The 22326-nt window shown below is 32.2% G+C and overlaps 1 protein-coding gene across 1 annotated transcript; it reads left to right on the top strand.

The window, feature by feature from the left end:
• Nucleotides 1-248: 248 nt before the first annotated feature.
• LOC146141094 (uncharacterized) lies at nt 249-22201 on the top strand. The gene is made up of 25 exons (XM_083392809.1): nt 249-433; nt 751-887; nt 1336-1550; nt 3009-3267; nt 3718-3821; nt 4687-4800; nt 5650-5778; nt 6928-7046; nt 7440-7569; nt 8313-8441; nt 9515-9685; nt 10162-10254; nt 10545-10591; nt 10939-11053; nt 11154-11237; nt 12656-12745; nt 13294-13404; nt 13925-14107; nt 14696-14830; nt 16151-16225; nt 17125-17205; nt 17817-17942; nt 19234-19290; nt 19984-20115; nt 20856-22201. Exons 1-25 carry the CDS (start codon nt 339-341, stop codon nt 20907-20909), a joined length of 2985 nt encoding a protein of 994 aa, XP_083248935.1. The 5' UTR covers nt 249-338; the 3' UTR covers nt 20910-22201.
• The last annotated feature ends 125 nt before the right edge of the window (nt 22202-22326 follow it).

The following is a 22326-nucleotide window of genomic DNA, read 5'->3' as shown; positions in this document are numbered from 1 at the left end:
TTTTAATTTCAATTGTGACTACTCTTTTCGTGACTTAGTTCAGCCAACTTAGTGGGTTTTTGTTATTCTGTTAAAAATTATGAGAAAAAAAGGATTAATTTAACCAAAATAAAAAAAGCAATAAAACTGCAAAAATGAACATATGCATATTTCAGTGTTCCATTTCGATTTGCCACAAATTTATTAGTAACTTTGTTGACCTAATGGCTGTTATAGTCAAACACCTCTTTTTTTTAAATTGCAGAATCAGTTTGTTATAACCAGGACTTTGAATTTGACATGATATAAAGCAATTAGGAGTTTTTCGAAAGTGAGAGTTTAAAGGAAATTTAAGCAAAATGGAGATTGCTGAAACTGGATTTATGTCTATGATGGGTTTCGGACTCATTGCAGTTCTTGGTGGACTTATTATGGCCGCCATCTCATTCTTCAGGTGTGTTTGAAAAGCAAAATGAAGTTTCTATTCTGTGCATTTAGTTAAGAGGAACAAATATTTAAAAACCTGAACGTCTATTTTTCTGAATGATTAACAAGATAGAAGATTGTTTTATACTAGTTTGTGTATTTTTACTAGTTTGTTTTTTAATGTCCATGCTTCTATATGTCTTACAAAAATAAACCTAAACCCACTTTACTTTCATGTTACTGAAATATCAATGATTGATTTATGATTAACTTTTCCTGCCTGTGTGTTATACAGTATTAAAGTATTGTTTTAATGCATCTAAATTTACCTTTATTTGGTTTTAGCATGAAGGAGACCAGCTTTGAAGATGTGGTCGCCGCACAAAAACGCAAAAAGGATGAAGAGGACAAGGAAAGGTCGCGCCTCAACAAACAGAAACGCGAACACTTCAAAGAAAAGTTCAAGCAGAAGAAAAAGAAAGGTTTGTCTTTGAAATGAAATGTTAATCTGTAGCAGACTGTTTGTCTTTCAAAATGTTAATGCATAGCATTTTTAATAAAGTTCTATTTTACTGTTTCTTACCTAAAACAGGTTTTTGACTGTTTTTTCCAATTGGTAAATTGATGTGTGTCCTAAATTTTACTAAATTTTGTTTTTGTTTTCCAAAAATTATTCATTTTAACACCGAACATATTACAAAAAGTCAATTTGTATTTTAATGCAAAATTCTACAAAGTTTTGTGTCATGAATTCTTTTAATCTTTGTAGTTAACAAGAATGATTTGTTTGGTTAAAAATAATTATTAAACAGCAACACACACACACTCCACAAAACACACTTACGTATTACTGTTCACACATATTTAACCAACTAAATCATTTAAAAGAAAAGCAGTATATACAAATGTTTTTCTATTTATTTTCGACAGAAGTCAACGGAAAAGTGCCAGAAAGTGTTTCCGCAGCTCATGAGGTCCAAATCAAGCGATCCGTTCCTGTCCCCAAAAAAGCCCCTGTTGCCCCGGTTGCACCAACCCAAGCAAAACCGAACCCCCAAGTTGAACAAAAGAAGGCCAAGGCTCTGAAGCAGACTGATCAGACGGCAGCGAAAGCAGTGAAAAAGACAGAAGTCCCAGCTCCAAAGGTAAATTTTAGTTTGTTTTTATACATAGGCAATTCCTTTCTTATATGAAAACAAGCCTTTACCATTTTTGTGTCCTTTTTTAGTCCTATTATTTCTGTATATTTTTGTTATGCAAAGAAATACTAATTAAAAATAGATATCAATCCCTTGTTATCTAAATATTCGCAAATACAGCAAAGTTATATGATTTTTTTTAAGTTTTAATATAAATCTGTGGTTTTTATCAATTTGTTAAAGTGTGAAAATATTAAATTATTTGTTGTACTTACTATTATTTAAAGATTCGTTGGAGTCGGAAATTCTATTTTTTTGGGCTGCTGCTCTTTTTTCTCTTCGCATTCGTATTATGTTTTGAAATCTTTAACTATAACATTTGTTTAGTATTAATGTTTGTTGTAAGAACACAAAAATACCTTTGTAACACTAAAATACGGTAAAAAAGCTAGACTTTTTGTGTCTCTTTCCTACTAAATTATGAGCATTAATGCCTCTGCAGTTATGTAAAGCTGTTGGAAAAATCAATAGAGCAAAAACCTTTTTAATCAAAAATTCTGTTTAAAAGGTATTTATTGATTTTTGCTGCCAATACCTATGCATTGGTTTCTATATATGAAAAGTGCACTAAATTCCGTTTATTAGTTTCATTAAGCACCTGTTTTAATTGGCATACCATCAGAATTTACATTAAAACAAAACTTGTCAGAGTGAAAGAAACAGTATACTGTTTTAATGGTACCCGATGTGAGACTCATTTGAGATATATATTTAATTTGGGAAATACACTTTGTTAGTTACAAAATTAAGCTGTAACACTTTAGAAAAGTAATCTCCCAAGGACAATAAAATGTAAAAGAAAGATTCTTGTCTTTGTATTCAAAGATCTTAAGACTGTTTATTTATTAAAACAGATAAAACATAAAATCATTTCTTAAAATCTTTCAGAAATATATATTACGCCCATAAGGCATTGGCAGTTTCTGCACAAAAAAAGTAAAAACGCCAATATTAGTAGTTACTGACGATGCCTTATGGGCGTAATATATATTTCTGAAAGATTTTAAGAAATGATTTTATGTTTTATCTGTTTTAATAAATAAACAGTCTTAAGATCTCAGTTAAAATTAGTTTGAATTTTTAAGATAATACAATTTACTATCTTTACTACATTGTGGAATATCCTTAATCAAATCCAAATAAAAAGGCTAGCATAATTCAGATGTATTAGCCCCATACCATCTCTCTACAGTTTGAGGCATTTTGTCCAATTAGGTCTTATTCTAAAGAATTGGACTTTTTCCAAAAGGTTAAGTACTTAGGTATTCAAACCATTTTTAGGTATTCAAACCATTTTGTCATAGATATCGCTGCATATCATGTTGTTGCTCTTAATACTTGAATGGTATCATAGATTAATCTGCTACTGTAGTTCTTATTGTATGTCACTTTTGATTCCTACAGCCCCAAGTTGTGGCTGCGTCCACCCAAAAATCTGGCCAACCAGCCAAGTCAGCTGCCAAAGCACCAAAACAACCAGTAAAGCAGCCAGTGGCCAAACCAGCGCCAGTCGAGCAACATACAGCACCCAGCAAAAAGTCAACCAAGCCTCGTGAGCACAAGGTGTCATTCAGCGAGGATGTTCAAACCGTTGAAAAACCCGTTGTTGCCAGCGTGGCTGAAGAATTAGGAAAGCAAAAGAAAAAAGCAAAGAAACAAGAAGGTATGGATTTGTGACTTTTTATGTTTTTGTTTTTTTATTACAGAGATTGTTTTATCAACATGGTAATATTAACATATTGTGTCTGTTTCAGTTTAAAAATTGTAAATAAGATGATTTTTTCACTAAAAGTATTTGCATATTTTGCCTTTTAATAATTTATTAAAGCACTGTGGTTACCAAGCACTTTAAAGAAGGCAATAAACCATTGTTTCGCATCCTTTTTTGTGGCCAGAGACCCAAACATTTTACTGAACTTGTTGTTAATTAACAAGTTGAATTTCATTGATATGATGTACACAGGGTCTTCAAACTGCTTTCACAAAATTTAGCTCGGAACCCATCTTAATAAATTTACCCATTGGAAAACTACTACCCAACCAAACCAAATGGCACTTAAAGATGAATGGGTTAAAAAACACTGCCATAAACTTTTTTCCTTTGGCATTTCAGAAAATCCAGTTGTTGAAATTGTCAAGGCAGCTGAATTGAATCGCGATGTGGCAAAGAAACTAATTGACGTCCTCAAAGCAAAAACAGGAAATGATTTGTTTTCGGTGAGTCACACTGATTTGTGCAAAATAAACATGCAAATGTACACATGAACTCTGCACCAACTTAATTAAAATAACAAACTATATTCTTTGTTTTTAAATTTACCGAATTACTTTGTTTTTAAACTTCACTGGATAATAATCAAATTTCAATTCAAATTTTATGTTCTAAAAATACACAAATGTGTTTTTTCGTATTTATTAAAATAACAAACTCTTTCCATTATTTTAGAATTTACCGATTTAATTTGCTGTTTTGTTTGATATTTAAAACTAAAGTAGAAATCACATGTCAATTTAAATATTATGTTCTAGAGTAGCGGTTCCCAAACTGGGGTCCGCGGACCAACTGGGGTCCGTAAAGCATTTTCAAAGGGTCCGCGAGGAGAATTAGTCTTTAAGCTTTTCAACATTAGGCTTTAGCGAATGTTTTTAAACATTATCTGTCATCATTATTAGTCTTATAGTTATGCTTAATTATTGGATCATAAAGCGTGTTTTATGATGTCTCTCGTGATATCAAAGCATCTATTATGCTGTACTACCAGCGAATCGTTCGCATTAGTTAGAAAGTTGTTACTTAGAAAGAATCGTGACTGCAGTAGTGTACTACAAGAAACATGGGTCATCCGACCCTTGAATTTTTATAGGGCCGCGAAATTTTAAAATAATTGCAACGGGTCCGCCAGGCAAAATTTTTAGAAAAGTTTGGGAACCGCTGTTCTAGATAATACAAATGTTGTTTTGTTTTTCTTGCCATATTTGTTATTTAGAATAAAAACTTAGCACAGAGTAAACATTATTTGCTATGCTAATGCTATGTAATAATTAATTACCGCCATGTGCTGTTAACACAACGTGTTTTCAGTCGATTCCAGAGTTTCTTGATCTCAAGGTCAAACTAAAGTCAAAGGAAGCGGAAAATCAACAAAATTACAAAGAATCCGCTTCCAGCAAAATCAAGATCCAAGAACTCACTTCTGTAAGTTAAAACGCCCAACCTTTTCACAAAAAAACAATCAGTTTCTCTTTGTTTACAAAAGTGTTAAGGTTAATTCTTGAAATTGTTCGTACATACTACAATAAAAAATGGGGTAGTTTAAGAAATAAAAATATTCCTGATTAAACCACGAAAATTTTTTTTTTTTTTTTTTTGATATTAATGCCCTATATCAGTGGTTCCCAAACTGTGGTACGCGTACCACCGGTGGTACGCGAGAGTCTTTCAGGTGGTACGCGACTACGTATAAAATTTTCAAAGCATCTGTATACATTTCCGAAAACTTTCAACTTTTAAAACTTTCAGATTGGGTAATTTGCAATCTTGCGTTTTAGTTACCTTTAATTTGAGGTTTCGCATGTTTATGACGTAACACTTATCTTGTTCAAGATAATAAAACGTTAATTGTTAGCAGCTGGTGGAGAAAAAACAACTACATAAATCGCATTAAAACTATTTGCTGTGTTTTGTTTAATTTGTGGCGTTTATGTCTTCTTGGAACGACATATGTCAAACTTTAATACAGCTACATGCTCATTTTCTTATATGCTAAAATAGCTATAGTTTGAGATATTCTAGTCAGATGTAGGCTTAACTTAAGTGGTACATGAACACTGTACAAAATCTTAAAATGGTACGCGAGAAAAAAAGTTTGGGAATCACTGCCCTATATTGAAATGAAATATATAAAAAACGTTAAATTGCCAGTTTGTTATTTAAATAATCTGGGAATATGTTAGAATTATAACTAGCCAACTTAATATATCAACTGTTAGTTTGTAAAAACTGTTTTCTAACATTTTAACAAACTGTAATTTTATTTTCTTCCAGAAAATCGAAATGGAACGTCAAACCAACGAGCACAAAATCTTCGAGTTCCAGAGCGAATTGGAAAAAAGCAAGCAAAACAGTGAGAACTTGGCACAGCAACTTCAGATTCTCACACAACAACATTCACAGGTGGGATATCAATTGTCTGTTCGCATACCTTTGTCCTTCTTAGAAAGCCAGCCATTGGATCTCATTTGCCCGGGGCTGTATTTTGTGTGTATGTTCAAGATTAGAAGGCGCAATAGATAATTACCACCTATGGCTTCCATTCCCACTTAGCTTTGATCAGAGAGTCTTTTCTTTCTTCTGCTGCTTTCCTGAAGTAAGATAATTATGCCCAACTTTGCAATCTGGAAGGTTTTGCTTTGGTACATGAGTAAAATACCTTTTTTTGTTTTATAGTTAAGGGTTTGTTAAAAAAAACTTTCTGTATAAACAGCAAGCAAAAGTGAACTACATATTTGTTAGGTCTATTATATACATTAAAATATATATTATTTATTGTTTAGGATGTTTAGCTATTTTTACGATTGTTTTTAATGTAATTAATCTGTAGCCGTGCTAAATTATTTTGACTGACAATAACATACTATTCCGAACCCAACTTTGCGACACACCATTTTTTAAACCATATTCTACTGAGCTTTACAATGGCAACTAAAATATACATTAGTAGAATTCCAATCACATTGACTTTTTACAAACAGAAAGTCAGTGCACAAACACAGCGTACAACTGATTTGGAAAAGATACCTGTTCTTTCGTGTACACTGTGTTTGAATTAGGGCTGCATAGTTTTAGGTGTATTGTTTGGGAAACAGGTTCCCAGGGAAGCGAAAGACCGTTAGGTCATCAAAGTCAGCCGCTCCCTGATAGCAATGTCATCATAAAACATGTACAGGTATACGACTATACGTTTAAGAGAAAGTCTGTTGGAAAAAGACCCAAGTTTGATTCGTGAACTGACTATGAGATAGAGTCGCGACTCTGCTGCCCTGGTTTAAATGCAACGTACAATATGTCATATGAATTTGGCATTTGGGATTAATAAGCCAGTAGTCATCAAAAACAGAATTTAGTAGATTTCATTTTGAATGTTTCAAATATTTATTAATCTATTTTCAACATTGTCATGAAAAGAGTAATTTGATTAGTTATATATTTACTTCTTGCTAATCAAAAAGCTGATTGACTGCCTTAAAATTGTAAAACTTGCAACTTAGTATTGTTATAAAAAATATGGTTAAAATCTAGACAAACTTTAAAAATATGATTAAAATAAACCAAGCTATTATTATTTTGCAGAGACAAGTGATGGCTGTGAGCAACGATAAGCTAAAGCAACTTAAAGACGAAAATGAAATTCTAAAACTTACAATCCAATCAAACGCAAATGAGTAAGTTTTGTCTATATGTGTGATTATGGATCTTTCTTTAAATTTGGATACATTTTTGTAAGAAGATGAATAAATATAACCATTTCTACTTTGTAATATATTTTAGTTTTTTTTTGGAACAAAAATCATTTCTAGGAAAATATGAAGTATTTTCCAAAAATAGTCGTTTTTTATATTTTCTCTATTTACTCTCTCATACAACAAGATTTCCTAAAAGTGAAAATATGTATATATTAATATATATATTCAAAAAAATGTCTAAAAACAGCTTATTTACATTGCAAACATTCTAATTAATACAGTGATACTGCTGAATTGCCAAAATGAAAATATTTTTTTTTACTACCAATTTGTAAAAAAATAGCAAGCTGAGTTTGTTTTTTGCTTGTGCAGAGTTCAGGAGAAAAATCGCATCGCGGTCGAACTGAAAGCAGTCCGTGACCAACTTCAACTGAGCGAAATCGCCAAAAAAGACTTGGAATGTAAAGTCCAGGAGTTTAACGGTTCTATTCAACAGCGTCAGGTCAGTAACACCTGCTTTTCGGTGATGTGTTGGGGGTGGATAAAATAGTGGCCTGTTTTAGTAAATGTGCAAATATCCTAAGATTGATGCCTTGTACTGTTTTTACTTTTAATAAAGCTTTTTCTGCTTACATGGAATGATTTTGCCAATTTAAAAAATTTGACCTAAAGTTTATCACCCCATTACAAAAATACCCTACCTAAAGTTGAAAAAATAAAAAATAAAATGTTGAAAAAAAAAATATTTCAATTGAAAAAAATATTTACTTCTCATGTGTTTTAATATTTTTAAGTAGATTCAACATTATTTTACCATCTCATTCTACAAGGCACTTTACTATTAACATCAATCCTAATTTTCACCCCATAACTTTTTTATTTACTTCAATTCATATTTCCTTCTGTTTACATTTACCATACATAGAATATGTTTTATAATTTTGGTGCGTTGTGTCTTAAAATATTATTGGCATGTGATGCGATTAGATTTCTGATCGACTTTGCTTGTAGAATGATAGTAAGCACTCTGCCACATTTTCACAATATTACCAAGAATGTAACACTTCCTTTACTTGATTAGTTCAATGTTGTAGATAGAAGCTTGCATGTAGTGAGTTAAAAAATCCAAACGATCAAATTTTGCCACAAATACAAAAAACAAATTTGCGAAAAAAACTGTTTTGTCATTTTGTTTTTAATTTCAAAGTATAAAGACAGAATTTTGACATATAAATCCCACTTCAGGCCGATATAGAGAAATCCTATTCGCTAAGATTGGAAGAAATGACCGAAAAACTCCACGCGGCCCAAGGCCAATATGATCACCTCGAATCTGATTTCCAAAAAGCCCAGTCAGATTTGCAATTAACTCAGGTGGGGGTTTATCTGGTGTTGGCTGCTTTTTGTGTCTCTATGTGCACTGCATGCCTTGTTTTATTGCGCTGTAACAATGCATGTTGTTGCATTTTTTTTTATTTTATGTTCAGATTTCATATCGTTTAAAATTTGCTGCAGACAAATAGACGGTTATGCAGAGTACAAATTCCTTGTATATTTATACTTTTAAGCATTTGCCATTGGCTTGTAGAAAACTAGGTGTAGTAGATTGTTTGGTATAGTATTGATACCAAACCCAAGTAAAACATAACAACTTATTAAACAAAAGTAACTAATAAAAAATTGAAAACAGCCCATTTCATATTTGTATTTGTACAAAAATTATTTTAACACTTTTTAAGCATTTTAATTTAACCTTTTATTAATTATATATATATATATATATAAACATGTAAATTCTTTTTTTGAAAATATTAACAAAAATTATGATACTTTCTGCCTTGTAAAGTTGGTAATAATTACAACAAATAGAGCTTAATAGTTTGTCCCGTGTATGGTGCATAAACGTTAAACATGCTTTACGCTAGTGACTTCCTAAAATAGTTTTTGTGATGTCATTTGCATTCATGGCAAAATGCCAAATATGGGTATATCACATTGTATGCCTAAAGTTATAATTGTGACACTATGACATGGTTTAGTTTTTACTGATTTTATCAAATTTCTTATTCGTTCTTACACTTAATAATAAAATATTTGACTATTAAACATAGTGCCTCCTGATTATTAAAACATTGAAACTAACTTAGTTACATTTCATTAATTTGCATGATAGTGTATGAAGCACTTTATGTACAACAGACATTTTTATCTAATTTTACAAATTTAGATAAAAAAAATGTGTTATAAATCACTGTGTGCATGTTGTCTGCATAGAAACCTTAATCAAAGTTTTTATTTTGTGAAAAACAACATTGCAAATGCAATCGAACAGCATTTTGCAGGAAAAAAGTTGTCACCGTTTTTGAATGAGTGAGCGGACTTTTCTTCCGCATGCCTCACTAGGTTTCATTTTTATTTTTTTTTTGCTCGATGCTGCCACCTAACAGACGGAGTCTGCTAAACTTTTGGACCAGGTCGTGCTCTTGACCGAGGCCAACGAGCAGAAAAGCGTCCAGGACGACGACCAGTACAACAGTCTCATGGAGACCAAGCAAGAACTGGAACGGCGTCTCGACGACATGGACGCTAAGGACAATGAAAAAGCGGATGAACTTGCAGTAAGTTTTTTTTTTTTTTTTTTTTTTTTTTTTCAATTTAATAGTGTAAAAAATGTTTGTAGCTTTTTTTTTAATTGCATGACTGTTAGGTTGTGTATTTTATTTCTAGGATTTCTTTATCATTTACCATTTATGCAAACTTTTAACATTAAATCTTAACACTTTTTTTTTTTATGGTTTTGAAAATTATTGTCACTGAGCTGAGTTGAGTATATGCTAAATTTCTCCAACAATAATTTTTTGTTTTACAACTTTCAATAAATGCTAATCATGATAATAAAATCACCTATTAACCTTGTGCGCAATTTTTTTATGTATGATTTTCAAATACATACAAAGTAGCTATTAAAAATGGTTTGTCTTGCCCAAAAAACTTACTCGACAATATTTGATACGATTAGAAAGCAAGTTATTAAAAATGGTGTTTGTTTTACCTTGTAAATTTCAACAGCGCATTATTTTGTGTGTTTTTTTAGAAACTCAACATGACAAACAAAGACCTGAAAAAGAAGTGTGATCAGCTTTCTGCTGAAGTTGAAAAACTGCAGATAAACATAACAAACAACAAGGTAAAGAATACAATTACAAAAAAGTAACATAGTATATGCTTATATTTTCAACCCAGTTTAATTTCCTTCTTCTGTTGGTGGTGCAGCTCGACATAAAGACCGTAAAGGTTCTTTTCGTTGTCCTTGTGTGTTATTTTTTATGCTCTTTTTTTTAAATGTTTGCAAGGAAGCACAAAAATAATTGAAACTTGTAGGATCTATAATTTACCAGTGAATAAAGTCTATTTTCCATTTTGTTTTAATTAATTTGCCCAAATGTAGCGCAATGGTAAATTGCCTATTTCTTTCAGAATGATTCTTCCTCTCTACAGCAAGATATTGAAAAGCTCAAGTCACAGTGAGTATATTTCGTTTATTGATTGTAATGAAGTTAAATCTTGTGTATGTTTAAAATCCCAAAACCAAAACATTTTTAAACTTTTTTTGTGTTACACATTTTCAAACTTTTTCTACATACCAAAAAGTTATTTTTTTTAAGTTTCAAAAGTGTTATTCCACCATAAAAAAAATCTATGGTATGTTTTATTTTCTCATATTTTTTTTAGCTTACTGATGATTTAATCACAACAAACATATCCAGAACAAATAATTTCCTTATAAATATAGATTTCTTTAGGTTTTGCCGTGATGATAGGAGTCAATTATTTTAAATATTGTAAGCTGGAGATTTATTAACTTTTTAAGGATCAACGAAAAAGTTGAAAGAATATCTTGCCTTGAAAAGCAATTGAAAGACACAACCGGCGACATCGATCAAAAACACCAAGCGGAGGTTGAAAAGCTCAAGAAAAAGAACAATGTAAGCTTTCTTTTAATATAAAGGCAATTTCCAAACCCCAAAAAATTATAAGCTGTACTATTGCGATTTTTTTCCCTCATTCACATTTCAACCAACACAGGATCTTCGTGAGCGAAATTGGAAAGCAATGGACGCGGTTACAGCTGCCGAAAAACTGGCCAAAGATCGCCTGGCTAGCGCCAAGGTTAGCAGAGTGCATGCAACAATATCCTATTGTGCATTAGGGGGCAAGCACGATAAACCAATTATCTGCTAATGCACAGCCAGAGTGGTTTAATAATGGATAGAGATTAAGCCCTTTTTCATGCATTCTAATTATTTGGCTATTTGTTGTCTTGTTTGCTTGTATTGTGCTGTCCTAAGTTTGTTTAATTTTTTTGTTTTTGTTACCTTTTTTCTGCCGTCTTTTTTTTGCATACAGCGAATCAAAGGAATTTTGTTTTAACGGAAAACCATAATACAATAAGAACAAAATATTCCACGTTGTTAAAAAAGCAATTTAATTAATCTTTAATTTTAATTGTAGTATATTATTAAATGATTTAAAAACAATTGTCACTGATTTCAAACTATTCATTTCAAGGTTTAAAACATATAAAAGTAGGCGAATTTGGTTTAAAACATATAAAGTAGGTGGATTTTTTTAAACCTCCATCCACCCTGGCTTGGGTTAATTAGATTTGAAGATTTGCCCTGCTTCTGGTAATCCAATATTGCCATCCATTAAATAATTCATCATTTTGCAACCCTTGTTTGTAGATAGCGTATAATGTGGATAACAAATGAGCTGTTTAATGATTCACTCTTATACGCTATTAGCTGTTAGCTGTTCTTCCTTTTAATTTTCCTTGAGGAATACAACTGCTGGCAAAATCTTGCTGTAGTTGTTAGTTTGAAACTAGTACACATCATTTTAAATAAACAACATCTGTGGGTTAATGGTCATCGCTTACATAACAATCAAGTTACTTTGCATTTTTCATCATTTAGAAATTCTAATCTTATAATACCAAACAGGCATAAAGTTTAACATAGATACTATGATTGGCGAGTTCACAGAATCCTTAAACAGTGGACTTATATTATTAAATATATTTTAATTGTTGGTTGTATTTTTTTTGTGTTGTTTGGTATGATCATTTGTCTGTTTATGTGGTGTATTTATTTTAACTTGTTCAGCCTAATTTCACCAGCTTATAACAATTACTAGACTTGCTTTCTCTTTGATTTTACTACACAACTGCTTAGCAATGTTTTGCAATTTCTGTTCTTGTTTTTAAACTGCATTTGTATAATTTCTTTAATTTTGCTGGCACACAAATATAGTGCAAGACTTAATTTGCTGGCACACAAATATAGTGCAAGACTTGGTACTGAACATCGAAAGAAATCCTGAAAATCGAACTTATGCAGAGAAGATAATTTAAATGTGAAAGCAAGAGATTTATCCTAAAACCTAATATCTTAAATTTCCTTGTGAAGCAGACGCTATAAGTCAAAACAACCGAAAAGCTGTTATGAAATAATGCTAGTTTTCTTAATCTGTTACCTATTTTTGGGTAAGCTGCATTATTTTTAACCGTTTGATTGTTGTTTGTTTAGGATGACCTTGAGGCAACCTTGTCAAAAACCCACGTGGAAGTCAAAAGTGCACTTCAAAAAGCTTTCCCAACCGTCGAGTGCAATTGCAACGTAAATTAAATGTTTTATTACTTTTATCTAAATATTATTCTAACTATATTAGTATTTACAAAAATGTTTTTTCCATAAACAACATTGTTCAGCTGCTCAACACATATTTTTTTTTTTTTTTTCTGACCTGTATAATATTGTTTAGTTTTCTTTCTACCGTATGTCTGCTTATTTTAAATCTTTTTCCAACCTGATCCGTAAAAAACACAAAGGTTTAAAAAGAAAATCACTTTATTGAAAGTACAATACTGCCGTTACGAAAATGGCATTATCAGTTTTGCTAAAAACTTTAAATAGAAGTTACTTTCCAAAATTTTGCTACTTTTTTCAATTTTGTATTTGTGCAATTACTTTGCAACAATTTTCTTTCTTAACTTGTTTAAGACACTAAACCCTTCAAATAATGTGCTTTTTTCATTTCAAACCTTTTTCCAACTTTTACTACTTGTTCTTTGTCCCAATAGTTTTCAAACAGTTTTTTATGTAAACCCTTCAAATTTTTTTTGTCTTTCTTGTGAGCTGTAAAATGTTGTATTGTGATTTTGCAGGACTTCAATGAGTGGGTTATTAACTTTCTCACTTCGGCTTCGCAATCAGTTGTTGTGGAGAATAAAGTTGTCGAATCCACATCTAGCGAAGAATTGGAGGCCCTTAGAAAGGTAAGAAGACTTGGAAAGAGCGTGTTTCAAATTTGAACTGATTTTCTAAACGGTGTATATATCAACAGTTTTGATACAACGAAGTACTATGGGTTAAGCCATTGTTTCTTCGCCATGGGTTGCAAGTCAATATTGAGTCGTTATATAATTTGGTTGGTTCTCCAATTGCCAGCAGTTTTGTATGTTTCGATTTATTGAGAGTAGTTTGAAGCAAATTTCTCCAAAATTTGGAAATATAGCGGAGGCAATACAAAGACCATATTAATTTAATTTAAAAGTTGTGAATGCTAAAATCTTGTGTTTTGTTGACTTTCAAAGGTTGAGGAACACTGGATTAAAGTGTGGGGTTACATAATATAGAACTGTAACTCCTGTAAAAGCAAATAAAATTTGCAGATTCACATTAAAACTTCAAAAGATTTTTCCATTAAATTTATGTTGAAAGCAAGCTAAAACAAATTTAAACTGTGCTAAAAATGCGAACAACAAAATCTAACAATCTGCTGTTCGAAATTCGCAGGAAAAATCTGCCTTGGAGGCGAAGGCGGAGAAACTTGGTTCAAAGAGCGACGCTCTCCAAACATCGCTCAGTGCTGCCCTCCAGCGGAACAAGGAGTACGAGGAGCTGACGTCATCCCAAGAAAAAGACATCGCAGCAACCAGGACCGAGCTGGAGAAATTTAAAGTAGCAATCAGCTCCACTGTGAGTTGCCAAAAAAAGACAAAAAAGATATAAAAGCATTTTTTTTTGTTTTTCTAAATAATTTCAAGTATAGTAGGATTGAAAATTAAAATCCTTTTAGTAGCCTCACTTGATAACGAATACTTTTGCATATTATGATATGGTGGGTTACAAGTAGTCGAAAAAATGGCCAGTTAAAGAAATCATATATATGGATGGATCTTAATAGATACTTACACACATACTATGTGTACAAAAATTAGGCTAAAGTCGTTTTTTTGATAAAAAATAACGGCTTCTGTATCATATAGTACACTGGAAGCCTTTGCCAGACTAACCGAACATGTTTTCAAAAAAATATCTAGCTAGTTTTCAAAAATGTTGTTAAATCCACACTGCAAAAATATTGGTTTGTCAAGTGTGGTAACTGCAAGGCAATTTTATGGATTTATAATCCTACTATTCTTGGAAGTTTTAGAATTGCTTTTAACAAACTGCTTTCATTTTAATTCACCTTTTTATTTAAAATAGTATTTAAAAAAAAAAACTTAAATTTTTAACAAAGTTTGCTTTGTTTTCACCGCCGTTATATTTTCTCCTATTTCTCAGGAGGAACATCTGATTCAACTTCAGAGCGCCGCAGAAAAAGAGGAAAAAGAGAAGGAGCAGCTCATCTTAAGAGCAAAGGAAGAGAAAGAGAAAGCGCTCGTGGAGGAGAAAAAACTGAGGGAGGAAATCGAAAAGGTGAGATTCAAAAATGTAGCAAGAATATTAAAGCCCATATACATGTGTGGGAAGCACTTCAAACGTTTTAAACTTCTCTTAATTATGTTCTAACATCTTGAAATGAATAAAGAAATATTCGAACCCTCGCTCACAGTATGTTTTAAAAAACATTCTGACGATGCCTTTACTGGCGATATATATATCTTTAAAAAAATTTTCCTCCAACTGTTGTGCTCTTAAAGTTGCTGAAAACATTGGTCTAGAAAATGTTTAGTATATCTCGATTTTTTCAAGTTTAATGAATAAACCAACCACTGTAATACCATTTGAAATAAATGAATGAACTTGTTATTATTATTAGTTATTATTTTAAAGTTATCAAAGGATAAACCAAGTATAGTCAAAAAATCAAGTATTAGGCCTGTTAAAAAAATGACTTAACGGGCTTTGAAACCTTACAATGTAAACTTTTAACCCATTTGCGTTTCCCTATTTTTTTCAGTCAAAGCTTCCTGACAAAATGCTATTATTGTTTCAGAATTTTCTAGAATAAAGCAGTTTTTTGTGTGTAACATTTTTGAGGAAGTAAAACGTTCAACGTGCGCCAGCTGTTTTAAATAGCTGATTGTTCTGCTCGATATTGAAATTGATTGAGGACAAAGTTTAAAGTTTAAAACTGATTTTGAATTATTTCTTAGTTTAATGCAGCGTTTCTCAACCTTTTTTCGCAGCCACCCATTTACTACGTTTAACAGCAAAGATTTGGCGATCTGTTTTACTGAACTTTTGTAAGCCTAATAAGACAGTAATAAGTTCGAATTTAATTAAGATTAGCCATGTTTTCGTTTTGCTTGGCAATTTTCCAAAAATCTAAAAACATTTTTTGGCCGAATTAATCTAAATAAATCTATCCATATAAAAATACTGCAGTCGGCGACCCAACCAAATTAATTGGCGTCCCAATTCTCTCCACTAAATTTTTTTGTTAGTAAACAAAACATAAGGCCATACAGAAGTAGGTATCATTTTGAACGTTTCGAATAACTCTTTATTCATTTTCAACATCAAAATGATACCTACCTCTGTATGGGCTTTGATATTCTTATTACGTCTTACTACAACCTCCAACCATCATGCTCCAAAAAATAAGGCATTAGCATAAGTCTTCGTTTTTTTCTAAATTTTGGAGCTGTTTAGAACCAATCCTAACAAATTTGTAACCATGGAAACTACTGCAGTCGACGACCCAACCAAATTCAAAAGGCCACCCTATTTTTGGTCGCGACCCATAAGTTGAGAAACACTGGTTTATAGTAGAAATTATATTTTTAATAACAGGCTTTAAAAGAGAAGTCTGGTGTTGTTGAGGAGGTGGTCAAGGAACGGGACAACCTAAAAGTGAAGCTTTCTGAGGTACGTTTACTACCAATTGTTTAACTTTAAAATTATTCTTATTCTGCTCTTCATAACAGTAGAAAACTTCATTTCATAAAAAAAACATTTAAAGTATATTTTTTTGTTCGTAATTTCATGCAAAGATTTGTGTAGCACACCATATGTTCTTTGTAGTACGCATTGCATGTTTATGGAATTAGAACAACTTCGGGTGGCTTAATATCTTAACTAACTTACTGTAACATCTGAACATTCTTATCTTATTAAACAAAAACATCTTCCGATTTCACTGGCCAACTTGTTAAACTGTTATTTAAAAAAATGTGAACTTTAGAAGATCGAATTTTTTGCAAACTCTTTGGACCAAATTTAAAAAAAAAAATGTAAAATTTTTGGCACCAAATTATATAATATTGAAAAGTATTTGAGATAAAAATCTGCAAGATTAAAAAAAATTTCTTATTTTTTAAAAACTATGAATTTGTTCACTTCATTCGGCTAAATTAAAATGGGAAATTTTTTGATATCAACAAAAAAAAATGGGAAATTTTTTGATATCAACTGATAAAATAGTGAGATTTAGTATTTATGATAAAAGACGCACAATTAATAAAACAAAATTTTTTTTTAATTGATTTGAAACTACGATTTTTCAACTTCATTGGGCCGAATTATAAAAATAAAATGTAAAATTCAAAAGGTTGAGTTAAGGTATTTGAGATAAAAATCTGCACAATTAAATAAAATATGTTTTTCTTAATCGAATTTTTTTTTTCAATTTATAAATTTTTCAAAATCAATTTTCAAAACGCCCCGACTTGGACATGCCCTTGAACCTTATAAAACACAATAAATGTGAAATTGAAAAAGGCTGCATGGCTGTGGTGGTAACATGTAGCTTTGCGCAACATTAACAGACCGAAAGCGAACTTAACGAAAGTCAAGCCAAACTGTCCGAAGTCTCATTCCAACAAGAGGACGAAAGTACTTCACAACCGGTAAGGCGCCTCCCGTGATCTCATGACCTCGTGAATGATGCTCGTGAGCATGAAGCGTAATTCACCTTCATATGAGCATGCCCGTCGTCGTCGTATCATGTCGTGGCTAAATGACAACAAAGTGTCATGCGCGTTTCATGCAATTGAAATAACCTATTGCCGAAAAACGGCAATAAATATTTGGAAATGAAATTGAAATGACATATTTCGGAAAATATTTATAAAATTTTCGAAGGAATGCTTTTCTACATCTTACTCGTTTAGATTTTGAATTAAACGTAAACTAGGTCTTTGAACCACTTTTTTATTAGTTTAAAATGAAAAATACTCAGAATAATCAAAGCTGTAATATTCTTCACGCAACTGTCAATTTTTTGACAATTTTTTTTATAAAATTTACTACACATAAAAAAAGAACTTTTTTTAATAAATTTTTAACGTTTTATATGAAAATTACCCAGAATTTTAACAGCTGGTAACCTGCTGTGTTATTTTTTACCAAACTAATTTTTTAAGTTTTCCCCACAATTTTTTTTCAATTTTACTCCAAATAATAAACAAAAAAATGAAAAGCTAAATTCGGCACTTGGTTGTCATTTCGGCGTGTGTAGTTCCCCGACCCCGACGCGGCATCTGTAGAATCCCAGTCGCCGGTTCCGGTTTCAGACGGCGAAGTTAAACTAACAGAGGACGACCAAGGCTTTTTAATTATTGAGCATCAGCCAGCCAATCAGCAGGTAGCAATTCTAACCCTGGTGTGCAACTGACAAGCACGGCTTATATTGATTGATCGGTTGTTAATTGAGGTTTTCGTTTGCGAAAGGCGTTTTTTTTATGGCAAAATGAATTTCTTTTGGTTTGATTTTGCGGCTTTTTGTGTTGAGTGATTTGAACTATGAACGACAATCATTATCGGCTGTTTTATGGTAGAATTGCTGGAGGTTTTGTTTTGACGTAGAATTTATATGAAGACCCTTACAGAATACGTCAGTGTTATAAACCAGTCATTTTAAATCGACCTTAAGTCTCACTAAGTCCAAGTCCTGTTCAGTTAAAGTTATAATTAAAGCCAGTAAATTTCAACTCGAGTCGGTAAACTATTACAATTGGTAAACTCATATGATTAGTCATGATCGATAGCTATAGGACGCAACATAAAGTATGCAAGTTGTTTTATGTGCAAAAAAAGCAAAATAACCAAATTATAAGTTAATTTTAAAACACACTCGATGAGTTGACTTTAGTCATTACAACTCTAGAATACGGGAGTTTTTAATATTTATTCTGCAGTTCTAGTTTAGCGCTTTGACTGATAAACCTAAATGGCGCAGTTTAGAGTTGGTTTTGTATGACTTCGGTTAAAGGTGTCTTCTTTGATATCGCTAATATGGAATGCATTACTTTTGGAGCATGTGTGATATTGAATTGTGCTTTTGTTCTATTCCTTAATATAGATTTTTTTGTCTAACGGTTCAAATTATGGGTCACTTTGTTAATTTTTAGCGGAAATCCAAATTCTATAAATGTTTTATGCAGCTTATTCTTATAGCTTTAGATCTAAAAATTGATAAAAAAAAGTTTGTTGAATTGAATGTTTTATTTTGTCCTAATGTGAATTTTGTAGTCATAAAAGGGTCCTGTGGTGTTGAAATGCTTTGTTATTTTTTTATTCATTCTCTCCTATTTAAAATTTTTACATTGAAGTCCTGTAAAAGATGCAACGTTACTGTTTCTTGTAAAAAAAACTTCAAACGGTTGTTTTTTTTTTGCGTATTTTGCAACAATTTAATCAAAAGTCTGTTGTGTGTTTATTGCTATAAAAAGTCCAGCCTTAACTTTATGAAAAAAAATCTTCAGTCATTCATACTATCTGATTTCATTTTGCCATGAAAAAGTCTTTTCATGCATGACTGCTTCAGGCTGCTGCATGCGTCACGTGATTTTTGCATGAATTTTATTTTACCCCCATTTGTTTGCATGCTCCTAAATTTTCGCACAAATTTCAATTTTGATTTTTCTTCCATTCAGTCGCAAGAAGTGGCGCAAACCAATGGCCATGACGAAGACGAGATGGCAAAACTGAAGGCAAGCCGCGTTTTTCGTTTTGATTTTATTTAATTACCACTTAATTATCACTGTTTTTTTTTGCTTTTTATTTGCTTTATCCGCGAAACGATTTGTCACCAGTCACCTGTGACCTGTGTGTAGATTTTTTTCTTGTTTTTTGTTATTGTTCTGAATTTTGTTTTTGTTCCGTCTAAAAAAAAAAATTGAAAAGCGCGATTTCAGAATTTATGATTTGTTTTTTCGTTGTACCTAAATGCCGACTAAAAAAATTGATAAATAGAGATACTCTTGAACAACCAAAAGGACTGTTTAATTTTTTATTTTTAATAAAACGTTAAAATTAAATTAAAAGATAAAAACTGTATTCAGATGTTTTCTTGCGCTCTCGAGCTTTGAACAAAATTAAAAAGAAATCTTTATAAATGGCCGTATTTGTCCAGTTCTAAATAGTATAATCAGGTAGCACTGTATAAAGACAAATTGTATTAAAATCTCGACAAGCTTTCGCACAACCGTGTTTTATTCATTTTTTTCTTCTTTGACCTGATGAAGCTTGTCGGGAATTTAGTGCAATTTGTCAGTATATGTTGCCACCTGATTACCCCATTAAAAAGAAATGAATATGTTTTTTGTTATGAAATGTTCCCTGTCTACTCAGCAGCGGCGCAAAACCAGACCAAAAAATTAAAATCCAAGTTTTATCTTTTCTAGGAGCGCCTGGACAAGGAAAAGAAGTTGACAAAAGATCTCGGGACAGCTGCTGGAAAACTACAGACCGTTCTAAAGCAAACCCAGGATCAACTGAACAAGGAAAGACAAAAGAACCGGGAACTCATTAAAAAGGTGGGCCATTAGCAAAAAAACTGTACAGACTTACTTACGTACATTATGTAGCTAGATAGTGAATATCAAAGCCAAAAAGGTCGAGTAAATCGAAATCAACAAGGACGTTTCGATAAGTTCTTTTATCATCATCAGTTTCTGTTAATGTGAAGTCTGGAAAAACACTTGTTATAGCTATTTGTTGTTTTCTTCCAAAGGCAAACGTTAGTATGCTCGGATCTGTAATGTAGCTTGATAATGAACCTTAGAGCCAAAAAGTATCTTTATAAAGACATTTCGATGCGTACTTGTATCATCATCAGTTATTCTGTACCCGTTTAATGAGGTGCAAAATGCACGGATCTGTAATGTAGCTTAATAATAATGAATTGCAAAGCCAAAGGCGGAGCAGATCGAAACCATCTTAATAAATACATTTTGATACGAGCTTGTACCATGATCAGTTAATCTCTGTGTACTCGTTAAAATATCTAAATATTATTTTTACAAAACTGTTTCACTAATACTTACTTTTCCACATGGTTTTTACATAGTCTTCGTCGTTAATTTCATATCATTTTGTGAAGTTTTGTCGCAAAAAGGTATTGTTTAAATTACCATATTTTTTGTATCAATTTCTCCCAATATTTAACAAACAATTTTTTTTACAAATTTAATGAAAAAAAAAACCTTCTTCCTACGTTTTCAATTAAAAGTGCATAAATAATTCAAAAACACAAATATCCAACTTTTTTCTCCAGTATTCTAAATCCGACAAGAGTTCTTCCTCTTCGTCCAGCAGCGAGCTCGATTAACCAATCACCGAACGACACGTCACACAAAAGCCGCCCTGTTACGTCACAACCAGCCACCAAAACGACACGTTGTCAAGTCATCATTGGTTTTCGAGCGGCCACTCATTTCGAACTCTGTATTCGCTATTTCGAACGTTGCTTTTTCGCGCCATCTTTTTTCTCCGACTTTTGTCGGAAGGCAGGAAACGTCAGTGGGCAAAGGATGCTCGATTATTTTTTCTTTCAAAATCCCTCGAGATTCGTGTTTTTTGAGCTGGGCTGATTTCATACCAGGGGTAAACTAATTTATTTATATAGGGTAGTTGTTCTCGACCATTTTATGGCTTGCGGCACCCCCAAAAAAGAAATAAATTGTCGCACCCCCACTTCTGTAAATCACTATAATGTTACAGTTAACGGAACTTGACAAATCACACATGTACTCCACAATGTTGGAAATTTAAGTTATTAAACCCGGATTTACACAAAGGGTTGTATTAAAAGGTTTCCCCCAAATAACAAAAAAAATTCCTAATGATTTCCAAATGAGCAATAAAAATGCTACCCCAGTTGGAAACTACTGATTGGGGTAACTTGAAGTTATCGTTTTTTAATTTTGTAAAGGTTTCTTCGAAAAATCATTTTTTTCTATTTTTTTTAAGTTTGTACTCTATTTGGAAGCATATTGGTTGGTGACAAGAGTGTTTTTGAGGTAAATCTGTCTTTTGTTAGAGAGTAAAATCATAAACAGGACAAGAACGGTTGACCGAGCCATATCTGTTGTAACCATAATTTAGAACAACAATAAAAAAAAATTTTAATCGCAGTCAAGCATCCTTTCACCCCCGACGTTTTCCAGTCGCCCTGTTCATACTTTCGCCTTAATTTCCTAATGCTTTGTACATACAAGAAAATACCTACCCTCTACTACTGCTTCTACCCCCGCAAAACACTCTTTTACCTAAAAATACCCTTCTCCAAAAAAAAATAATATTAATTGTTACGTCAGCCTTATTGTCATCGCTGTTTACGTTTAAAAAGTCGCGCAGTGTTCTCTCTTTGTCCCCGTGACAATGACGTAAGCCTTTTTTCGTTACCACGCCAACCACGCCGTCACTAGAGGCGGGCGAGAGGCCACCGACCGTATTTCGTATTGTCCACGTCACAGTGGCGGTAGTGTGACGCAATAGAGAAGAGCGTAGACGACCGTGCAATGGTGAAAATGTAGCATTGATTCGCCATTCTCTCTGGCGGCGCAATTTCTTTTTTCGCTTATTATTACGATGGTGAATAAATTAATGGACCAAAGCCTATTGAAAGACGTGATTATTTGTTTTCATCGCTGTACTTTAAAGCAAGATTTGATTTTTCAGTTTCGGGTTAAAAGATTTTTTTCGGAATCGTCTTCAGTTCTGGTTTCTGTCGGTAGCAATTGAGA

Source organism: Ascidiella aspersa, chromosome 6 (assembly GCF_963924565.1).
Source record: "Ascidiella aspersa chromosome 6, kaAscAspe10.2, whole genome shotgun sequence".
NCBI classification, from domain to species: domain Eukaryota; kingdom Metazoa; phylum Chordata; class Ascidiacea; order Phlebobranchia; family Ascidiidae; genus Ascidiella; species Ascidiella aspersa.
Note: the sequence above shows the minus strand (reverse complement) of the source record. Positions and strands in the feature narration are given on the sequence as shown.

Bases quoted from the DNA above. Each gene is read 5' to 3' on its own strand.
- LOC146141094 (XM_083392809.1), top strand. From the start codon at position 339: ATGGAGATTGCTGAAACTGGATTTATGTCTATGATGGGTTTCGGACTC. The intron at 434-750 runs GTGTGTTTGAAA...ATTTGGTTTTAG, and splicing joins GCCGCCATCTCATTCTTCAG to CATGAAGGAGACCAGCTTTG. The intron at 14,108-14,695 runs GTGAGTTGCCAA...CCTATTTCTCAG, and splicing joins AAGTAGCAATCAGCTCCACT to GAGGAACATCTGATTCAACT.